At 37.8% G+C, this 11,691-nt stretch overlaps 1 protein-coding gene across 1 annotated transcript in view; it reads left to right on the top strand.

Annotated features, from left to right (window-relative positions):
* The first annotated feature begins 1,430 nt into the window (after positions 1-1,430).
* The window catches only part of LOC107600088 (glypican-1-like), a 64,786-nt gene continuing 54,525 nt past the window's right edge, over positions 1,431-11,691 (top strand). The window contains exon 1 of the mRNA XM_016291878.1: positions 1,431-1,575. Coding sequence (XP_016147364.1) covers positions 1,431-1,575 — 145 coding nt within the window. The remainder of the gene's footprint in view (positions 1,576-11,691) is intronic.

Here is an 11,691-nt window from a genome sequence, read left to right as displayed (position 1 = left end):
CGTAAATAAGAGATTCATTGTGCAGTGTAGAGAGCTTATTAACAGAACGTCGTGAGATCGCAATGAACTGAAGTGAGTGACAGCTTTTAGTGATTACGTGTAGGTACTTGTAGGTATAAATGCACAAATGCGATGACTGGAGATTTTAACTTAATAATAGATTACATTTTCGATTTGTTTCTCGGCAAACCCTACCATAAGCTTTCAGAACATCTGAAATATGGAATGAGTTGCATGGGATAATTTTATATCTGTAAAAAGAGTGAAAACGTTTTTTTTTTAATTTGATAGGCGTCTTCTTTTATGATCCGAATTTTTTTTTTTAAGAATAAGGTAGCTTATTATGGCTTTAGAACAGCATCAGGTTGACTAATTACTGGTTGTGAAGGGATAAATAAACTATAAACTATGAGAGCGAGTGAGCAAGCAAAATAAGGGTTAGGCGTAAAAGAGCACTGCTATTGTGTTGGGGCCCCAAACCTGGAATTTGCCCCCAAATCACTAAGTCCGCCCCTGTTGATCCGATAGTTATAATATTTACAAGCTGGCCATGACTGTACAATGTTAAAATCTGTCTTTATTTGATACGCATCAGAAAAGATGAACATTTAAGCTACTGAGGTCACATGTTTTTGACTGTTTCTGAATGACGTTGAAATAAATGAATCCCAAAACGCATCAAATCATCTTTACACCTGTTTTAGTGTCATTCTGTTTCAAATGGATGTTAATATCAGGCGTAATATCAGCCGGGGTGCACTTCTTAGTTTAAAAAATTGTCCAATATATTTCACAGTACTGGTATTCCATTCCAACATAACATAGTTTTTATGTCATGTTGGAATCCTATAAGAAAATTTTCTTTAGGATTGTTTAGGATTGGTTCCAAACTGTGATTCCAAACTGAATCCTATAAATTCTTACTGTATCCCCTTAGGACTAGACCCAAATACAGCATAAAGACATGTCAAAGTCGGCTCAAACCCACTAAATTCCATAAGGAATCTCAGAGATCCTTATCCTGTCATCCAGGAGAGCTTGTGGGGAAATGGAATCCCGTCTTCATTGGCCAGGGGGCTGATTTGATGTAACATCCTGTGTAGGATCGCGGCGGCGGCGGCAGACGAACCCGATGCCCTGCAGATGGTGCCTTCGCTCGCGCGCCCGCCCCGTTCCGCCTCGCACTCGACCGAACGCGAGCGCACAGACGCGTCTCCGAAGTGTGCGCTCCCGTGAGCTCGTCATTCCTCCCACTCCGCTCCGTCATCTCTCACCGTTTTAATTCAGGCTGTTGCCACTGAATAAGACACTGCGCTTGGGAGCGAACCGGTGCGCTTTTGGAAACGGGAGGCTTCGCTGTGGACGCGTTTATCCGCTGCTCTTCGCCCTTGGATTTGATTCGCACATCAAGCTTCTCTCTTCTGTCCAGAATGGGTTTTGTCGTGCTGGTGCTTCTGTGCGCTCTCACCGGGCTGGTGTTCGGGGACAGTAAACCCAAGACATGCTCGGACATCAGGCACTTCTACAACAGCAAGGGGTTCAATCTGAACGGAGTCCCGCACACAGTAATATCCGGTAGGTGAACCATTCAAACCTTCATTTCAGCGTGAATGACAGTTGTGATGAAGACACTGGATAGTCTACAAAGACAAACTTTAATGCAAGTAGTTACTGTGCGATTCAAATGCATTACCATCTTATGTTATCAGCAGGCAAGACAAATTTCATACACAACACAATGATATAGTATTTCAAAGTGTAGTAATACAGATAAATATTTCAATATTTAATGCATAATCACAATTGAGCCCATTAACAGAAGTAAAGTTTAGAAAATAATTCCTACTGGTTGTCAAATGATATGATAACTATATTGGTAAGTTATATATACAGTGTGCGTGTGTGTGTGTATCAGTGGTTTTTAATGTTGATTTCAACAGTTCTAAATTAAATAAATATCTATAAATACGTAAATTACAATCATCTTTATGAACAATTATTATGTTATGTGATATATATATATATATATATATATATATATATGTCACATACATGTTTTAGAAGGCAATGATTGATAAATAATAAATAATATAACTATAAAGGAATCTTGCCTAAAAATCTGGCATGTTTATACCTTTTCTTCTCTCTGAAAAGCCTCTTATGCATAAGACCTGTTCGTTCATCTCACTGTCTGTCACAGACCCCCGTCCTGCACATATGTGAGACTCCCACAGGTCTTTGGACTTCATAATAATTTTCCATGACCCAGGATTCCATAACAGTTTTCCAGACTGTTTCTTCTGCTGTCAGCTGGTTTGAATGTGTGGCATAGTTACAGAGATTTACTGGTGATTATGAGCTTTCTGCAGTCTCTGATGGTGTGTGTGTGTCAGGGTGGAGTGTCATTCACAGTTACTCCATGAAGATAGAGTTTTCACTTTTGATTTTTGAGTTGAAGAGCTGAAACCTCAGTGGGTGTGCTGTGTGGTAGAGCTGTAGTGATTTCACACGCACAGAAGACCTTGATTTCTCTTTGTTTCATTGAATTTTTCTATCACCCTAGATTGCTCTACTGTGCTGCAGCCGGAATGTATTTTTACCCATCATCCTTTTGCGTATGATGCACGAGCTGATCCCAGTCAGTATTCCCTAATGATCAGAAAGTGTCCTCCATTTAGAAGATTAACAGAGGTGAAAATCAGACGTTAGCGGCTGTACATTAATGTGATGGAGTTATTATCCTCATAAACATGTGCAACACGTCCAGACGCATTCAATCAGAGTGATGCATCATTGCGATCAGGCATGTTAAAACCACTGTGTTTAGACAGCACGCTCTAACGTGTCTAAGTGATGACGATCAAGCCCCTATCCCTAACTTCTCATCCATATGGATAATGAGATTTAATTAAAAGTAATTGTTTTAGAGTCAAGAGTTTCCCCTAGGAAATGTTCTGCAATTATACTGCAGAGATCTTTCTTGGGTTCTCCACTCAAGAGCTGACATACTTGTCCTCCCATGCGTAAAACTGCGGGAATCTGATTTTGGTTTTTGTGAATATTAAAGTTGCATGACTGTTGTCAGCTGTCTGGACGGGAATTCTGGACACAAACTCGGATCTTCTTTAGCGGTTTCTGTGACATTAATGGATCCACCCATTTTTCCGACTCTTCTCGCTCTTTTTCCACTCTTTTCTCTCCTGCTGCTAGTCGATGATCAGTATTAGATGGATGAATTTCATTGCGGATGTGGCTTTAATTTTTGATGGGAAAGTCTTAAAAGCTTTGTTTGAATTTCTAAGGCTTGATTTGAACATTCAGCAGGATTGTATATCATCTTTCGCTCTGACTCATCTGAGATTAACTTGACACCAACCCTGTGAGAGAAATGTTTTGGCCTTTGGTTGTGTTTGTGAGTGTGTGTGTTTATGTTTATCGTGTTTTATCTAGTAGAACATTGCAAACGCTCATCTAAAAGCAGCTGTCTTCTATCAGGCCCCATTCTTGTGTAGTAGGTGGAGTTACACCCAATTTAAAGACTGTCATCTTGTAGAATCTTTCAAACTGTTTCGATGCAACAGAAAACAGTTAAGAAGCATTATTGTCCAGTATGCTCCAATCATATATCATATTAATTGTACTTATCAGATCAGATTAGAGGCCAGTCACTATAGGTATAACAAATTGTCAATCCTTAATATATGGGTTATGTTATTATTATTTTTTATTTTTATTTTTTAAAGCAACCGGGCTTAGAGATGTGGCATTGTAGTCAGTGCAAGTAGCATATTGAGTCATGGTGCTCATGTGGCATACCTGGGTTTGAATCCAGCCATGCAAAATGGTTACAATTAATTATTTATTATAAATTAGTAATATTAATCATGAAAATATATTTATATGTACATTTTATGTATAAATATAAACTATATAATTTTATAAATATTTTTCAATGTAGCTAGCCCTGTATCATCATCATCATCATCATTATTATTATTATTATTATTTATTCATTGATTGATTGATTTTTTAAAATAATTTTATAATTTATGATTTTGTATGAAAACAAAAAATATTTATTTATTTATTTATTTACCAACTCAATAATAAAATTAGAATAAAACAGGACTGCAACCCGTAGCATCTGAAACTACATTGAACCTGATAACGACGTGTAGCGCCTCCTAGCTGTGACTGTAGAGTATGCAGTGGTCACAAAGCAGCTGTCATTAGTCATGTTTTAAGTCATGGACACAGGCCAGCATGAAAGCACTAATGAGCCGTGGTGTCCCATTGGATAACGGCCGCTGGTGCATCTGCTGGAGGCAAATAACAGTTGCTCGAAGTGAAATGATCCATATTAACATCATAGACTGCAGAACTTCTTTGTGCATTAATATTTCAATATTTAAGTTGAGCACATTTGCTATAGGGCATAGTTCCGATTTTTGTTTTATTATTCATTCTGTGCACTTGTGTGTGTGTGCATGCAGAATGCTTTGCATTTTGTATTGATTTGTTGTAAGTGTGTATTGATTTCGCATGCATTGATTTTAAATGTTTGTTGGGGGTCACACAAAATGCTTTCACAATAGATTTGTGCGTTTATCTTCCAATCCATAGCAGGATGCATTGAGGATGGGGTATTCCTATGCACACACACATAGACACAGAGTGAAGTGTTTATAGTGCTGATGCAGTAGATGTTGAAGGCATTAAGCTGTAATCTGCCCTCTGGAGCCTGAAACTCACCACATAGTGTTTGATGTCATGCAGAGCTGGAGAACCGCTCGGCACACTGCAGCAGTGAAGGGAAAAAAAGATACAGGGAAGGAGGAAGAGAAAACTGATATTGAGATTCTCATTCCAATCTGCTGCTTCTTCTGTCACTTTAAACAAGAAAAACAGATGGTTGGACTTTAGAAGTACTAGTGTTTTAATAAAATATCTATTGATGTGTTGTTTCCTCCTTGATGCTGAAAAGATTCTTACAGCTTAGAAGCATATGTTGTGCTTTGGATGGTGATGTGCTGAATAAATTACCCCAAAATTGAAAATTGACATCATTTACTCAACTCATGTTGTTTCAAGCTTGCATGACTTACTTTCGGTTGCTTTTTTCAATGCAATTACAATTAAAGAAATAGTTGAATGTACTAACTATTTGAACGATGGTTTTGAACAAAACAGAACTTTTTGGAATAAACTATACTTTTAACTAACTTAACCAGTAAGACTTGTTTAGACTGCTAAGGTTTGCTTGGGATCATCTATCTCTAACCAGACTGAACCAGCTTGAACTTGTGTGGACCAACTACACTGGTCTTTTCAGCAGGGCTGATCACTTATCAGAGATTTTCCTTGAGTGTAATTGTCCTGTTTTAGGCGGATCCTGATTTTTTTGGGTAATTGGTAAAACATAAAACTGAAAATTGACATCATTTACTCAACTCATGTTGTTTCAAGCTTGCATGACTTACTTTCGGTTGCTTTTTTCAATGCAATTACAATTAAAGAAATAGTTGAATGTACTAACTATTTGAACGATGGTTTTGAACAAAACAGAACTTTTTGGAATAAACTATACTTTTAACTAACTTAACCAGTAAGACTTGTTTAGACTGCTAAGGTTTGCTTGGGATCATCTATCTCTAACCAGACTGAACCAGCTTGAACTTGTGTGGACCAACTACATTGGTCTTTTCAGCAGGGCTGATCACTTATCAGAGATTTTCCTTGAGTGTAATTGTCCTGTTTTAGGCGGATCCTGATTTTTTGGGTAATTGGTAAAACATAAAACTGTGTCTATACAAGACATTGGCCTCTCTCCCAGGATGTGATCCGCAGCTGAATATGATACTTATGAAATCAGATAACGCCAGCACAGAGCTGTGATTTAAATCTGCAATCCGGAGTGAGACCTATTGAATTATCTAGCCACTAAATATGACAAATAACTGACTCAGATTGTAATACATGCAGTGTAATGTAGTTCTCAGCCTTCCAGTGAGTGAAGGACTCCCAGCCCTCCCAGAGGAGAGCGAAAGGAGATGTGATGGACCAAGGTGACCTTTGGATGAAGACATTTTTGATGGATTTGCTATTGTGTGACATCCTTTGAAGGAAGAGAGAGTGAGACAGACAGAGAGAGACGGAGGTCACATTACTCCATAGCTGCTACCTGTGTATATACATGCCATAACCTGATATATCCAAGGTCCAAAATTAGCTTTTTTACCATAACTGTTAAAGCCAAGTGAATTTAGAGCATTTTTTTTTGGCTTTAACATGTTTCTTTTATTTTAGACACATGTGCTGTGTAGCACTTTTTGACAGTTTGCTTCATCCCAGTGAAGTTAAATTTACCCTGACTCTGAGAAAAAAGAGTGCGCTTGCAGTGTAATGTAGTTCTCAGCCTTCCAGTGAGTGAAGGACTCCCAGCCCTCCCAGAGGAGAGCGAAAGGAGATGTGATGGACCAAGGTGACCTTTGGATGAAGACATTTTTGATGGATTTGCTATTGTGTGACATCCTTTGAAGGAAGAGAGAGTGAGACAGACAGAGAGAGACGGAGGTCACATTACTCCATAGCTGCTACCTGTGTATATACATGCCATAACCTGATATATCCAAGGTCCAAAATTAGCTTTTTTACCATAACTGTTAAAGCCAAGTGAATTTAGAGCATTTTTTTTGTTGGCTTTAACATGTTTCTTTTATTTTAGACACATGTGCTGTGTAGCACTTTTTGACAGTTTGTTTCATCCCAGTGAAGTTAAATTTACCCTGACTCTGAGAAAAAGAGTTGCGCTGTGTTTTCTAGACCTATTGAATTATCTAGCCACTAAATATGACAAATAACTGACTCAGATTGTAATACATGCAGTGTAATGTAGTTCTCAGCCTTCCAGTGAGTGAAGGACTCCCAGCCCTCCCAGAGGAGAGCGAAAGGAGATGTGATGGACCAAGGTGACCTTTGGATGAAGACATTTTTGATGGATTTGCTATTGTGTGACATCCTTTGAAGGAAGAGAGAGTGAGACAGACAGAGAGAGACGGAGGTCACATTACTCCATAGCTGCTACCTGTGTATATACATGCCATAACCTGATATATCCAAGGTCCAAAATTAGCTTTTTTACCATAACTGTTAAAGCCAAGTGAATTTAGAGCATTTTTTTTTGGCTTTAACATGTTTCTTTTATTTTAGACACATGTGCTGTGTAGCACTTTTTGACATTTTGCTTCATCCCAGTGAAGTTAAATTTACCCTGACTCTGAGAAAAAAGAGTTGCGCTGTGTTTTCTGGAAAACAGTTTAATCTTTATAATCCTAAACACATTTCCAACTAGCCATTATGATTCATTGTAAGGTATTGCAAGTATACACATACTGGTTCAGAGCAGGGGTTTGGCTGCTTAGCTTAGCTTGGTTAGATTGGTAGATTCTGTAACTTCACCTACACTTGGCTTTTTTTTAATAGGAAGGTGACATTTCTGTTCCTAAAGCCAACATATTGAGCATTGCACATTTTCTTTAAAGTAAGTACCTTAATCAAGCCGACTGAACTTGATCTGAATGAAAATATGAGGTTTTCTTTAAAGGTGGGGTATGTATTTTTTCAAAAACGGTTTAGAAAACTGAGTCGGGCCGAGTGCCAAAACAAACTTGTAGCCAATCAGCAGCAAGGGGCGTGCCTACTCATGATGTGTAGGAGAGAGCGCTCAGTGCACAGGACGGACATTAGCCGAGCCAAGCGACGACAGAAAGATATGATGGCGGATAAAAAAACAAAGGAGGAAACCGTCTGCGGAACAAAAGAAAGCTTACGATCCGTATATATATCGGATCAGCTTTGTAGCGCTGGAGAGAACTCAAGGAGTGGAAGGCCTGCGATCGGACGCCGAGGTTGCTTTGCTTCTTCTCGATAGGTAAGTAACACCGTGTCTACACCGGACGCGACAGTTAAAGTCTGTCTACACTGGACGCGATAAAGCGACCGTTGAAAATCATTTGAAATTTGTGTCAACACATCATAAATAGAACACAGCAGCAGTTTTCTGTCGGGGATTTGTCGTGTCGCGCCACCCGGCATCCAGTGTATATGTATATATATCTATGGTGTAGACAGCGTAACTGATTATAATGAGTTATATAATATTTTGTCACGCCTCTCGCATCCGGTGTAGATGCGGTATAACATTGGTTTTGCTTTGTTTCACAGAACTAATTGTTGCCTGGGTTGTGTACGTATGTGTGGGGTGGAGCTATCAAAATAGGGGCAAGACCCTTTTGGGGTAGGGGCGTGTTTGTTTTGGTGATTTGAAATATTAACATTGGCTACCAGAAATCACTTACCCCACCTTTAAATTGATCTAAATTCAATCCTCAGTTCAAAATAAACTGACACCATATTGATATCAACATTAAAATTGCATTATAACTCATAACATGTTGTAAATGTATGAGTTATGACCCAGGGTGCAGTTCTGGACTAACAAAGCACAACTAGTCCATGGGGTTCCTGTAATGACAGAAAAGGAAGTGTACCAGAGCTAGTGAATTCTTGAAAATTGTCAAGGCTTGTTTTAATTTTAGCATGTGTCTTAGTCTCTAGTTTGACCCTCCTAACAGCATCCTAACTTTAACCCCCGGAGACTAAGCGTGAAGCTTCTCCTCGTTAGAGCAGAGGGACGATGTAGCGATTGAGAATGTAGGACATTACATGCACTAGAATCAGAAGGAAGTACGGCGAGAGGGATTTGGAAGAGCGATGTAGTCTCAAATGTGAAACTCAATGGGGCTTCCTGTTAAAGCTGGGCCGAACGGCGAGCTTGCAGCGCTATTACAGGGTAGTGGGAGGGGAGAGCGTGTTTTGGTTTGGCTGGACTCACAGCAGCTGTAAGGAGGTGTGGGAAAAGCAGAGAGATTTCACCCCATTCATCATGGGAGCATCTGACGTAATAATGATCGCTAATAGTGCTTATGAGAAACATTCAGCCTTGTACAGCAACCTCATACATAAGCATCAGAGCTGTGGAAAACCTGCAGAAAATGTTTTATTCTTTCATCATTTATTCAGCCTCATATTTATTTATTTATTTATTTATTTATTCATACTCTTATTTATTTAGTAAAATCTACATACACTTAAATGTAGTACAATAAATTCTGCTATTTGTTCTTTCTTTCTTGCAAACATTTAAATGTATTAAAACAAGTACTTACATTTATTTATTTATTTAAATCTGAAAACATTTAAATGTATTAAAACAAGTACTTACATTTATTTATTTATTTAAATCTGAAAACATTTAAATGTATTAAAACAAGTACAGGCATTTATTTATTTATTTATATTTATTAATTTATTTTCGTACAAACATTTAAATGTAGTAAAACAAATACTGTCACTAATTTTTGTATTAAGATTTGCATATATTTAAATATTGTGCAACAAATACTGCCATTTATTTACTTTATTTGTTTATTTAGCATTAAAATCTGCAAACATTTAAATGTAGTAAAACAAATACTGTCACTAATTTTTTTATTAAAATCTGCATATATTTAAATATTGTGCAACAAATACTACCATTTATTTACTTTTTGTTTATTTATTTTACATTAAAATCTGCGAACATTTAAATGTAGTAAAACAAATACTGTCATTTACGTTTGTATTAAAATCTGCATGTATTTATATATCATGCACCAAATACTACTATTTATTTATTTATTTATTTATTTAAATCCATGTCATTTAAATGATCTTTTCAGGGCAGTTCTTGACCAGAAAAAGCTACAAGGTTGACCAGGCTTTGTTGAATGTCAAAAGTCTTGTTACGCAACATTGTGTGGTTTGGTTTTCATTATCAATCAGTGGAAGGAACCAGTGAGATAATGTGTATTTGTTGAAACCAACTATGACAAATTGGTTATTTAACCTAGAAAACAAAATGTTATGCAGTTCACAATTTCGTAATGCTAGAGTTGTGTCGTTTCCTTCTCCTTTGGCTGAAATATGAATTTATTATGACTCTAATGAGAATTTCCATTGTGCCTCAGAAGATGAAGAGTCTTTGAACAAACAGTGTGCTAATTGCGGGGTCTGTCCTCCCTGAGGCAAACGGGGGTTAAGTACCATGTTGACAGCTACAGTGGAGATGGAGTGGGCTTTTCAGAACTCTAGTTCATGGGTCAGAGTTACTTGGGAATGAACCTTCAATCTTTGTGTTGGGAGTTTAGATATTTAACCGTTAAGTTACCAACAGCCTTACTCTGGGTACTCCAAGTTCTTGCATAACGTTCTGATCTTTTACATTGACCAATGCACAAAAAATCTAAGATAGAAAAAGATAAGGTCATCAAGATGTTGTCTTAATGAAGCTTTGCCTAAAACGTCTCTCAAGTAGCAATGTGAGCAGCATCATTCTGCAAACACAACATCAGTACAGGCACAATCCTAAAGCAGGACAGAGGCTGTCATCATCTGTATCATTTGTAGTTTCCGTACCAAGCAGGGAATTTCATAACAAACGTAATGTTCAAATGCCGTCAATTTCCTTGCGTCGTCTTTTAGAGACAGGCCCTCGAGACGGGGAGCGAGATATATTTTGTTCTCTGTGAGTTGGATGAGATTGATGTATTTTTAGATGTGCTAAAAGCTCAAGGCGATCCATTTATCTCTCTCATTCTCCAGAGAAACAGCTAACATTAGATAACAGCAAAAAAGATGCATAAACTGTCATCTCACGCAGCACACTGTGTGTGTAATTAGAGACAAACTGGAAATTCTCTCTTGTTTTCTTGTTTGCTATTTTTATTCCTCTCTCTCTCTATTTCTGTTCCTCTGAGCCAAAGTTGTTCATAAATAATCCAGATAATCCAGCTTGTTTTGCTGTAGACAGTTCATGCTCGGTTGAATTTGTGTGTGTATGTCAAAGGCCACAAAGTATTTGGACACTTAAGTCACACTTAAAAATGCACGAATGCCTTTGCATTATAAAACAAAGTATCACACCAAATGGCATTCATTTTAAAGAAAGATGGTAGAAGTCACATTTGAAGCAAAACTTTCACACAAACAAGTTAAAAATAAAGACAAATAGACACTTTCTGGTTCTCAAATATAAGTGGAACATGTTCATGCTAGTTGTTGTGATGAACTAAATGCTGCTTGTGTCCTCTGTGTCTCCACAGCTCTGTCTCTTTAAATCCCATGTTCAGTGAAATGACCCTGTTGGAGGGTGACAGCCTACTGTCTCTGAGTCTGAACTCTCTCAAGCTCTCTTTCCATCTCTGCATGCCGATTTATATCAAATGTATGTTTCCAGTGTGATGTCAGAATGAAATGGTTTCCAGTGGAGATGATGATTTTTGGATGAGATAATGAGCATGTTATCTGAGTGGACGAGGGGTTTTGTTCAGTGGTCTGGGGTGTATCGGGGGCAGCTTTCCATATTTGGCTTCATAGCTTTCATAGCTTTCCAGCTGAGACATATTTTGCTTGCTTGTGTGTGTGTGTGTGTTTGCTCATGAATACATATCAGACAGAATTACTTGGTCTAGAATTATTGGTATCTATCTATCTATCTATCTATCTATCTATCTATCTATCTATCTATCTATCTATCTATCTATCTATCTATCTATCTATCTATCTATCTATCTATCTATCTATCTATCTATC

Source organism: Sinocyclocheilus grahami, unplaced genomic scaffold (genome assembly GCF_001515645.1).
Source record: "Sinocyclocheilus grahami isolate Dianchi unplaced genomic scaffold, SAMN03320097.WGS_v1.1 scaffold277.1, whole genome shotgun sequence".
Taxonomy (NCBI): Eukaryota; Metazoa; Chordata; class Actinopteri; order Cypriniformes; family Cyprinidae; genus Sinocyclocheilus; species Sinocyclocheilus grahami.
The sequence above is the reverse complement of the archived record's forward strand: the minus strand, read 5'-3'. Positions and strand labels throughout refer to the sequence as shown.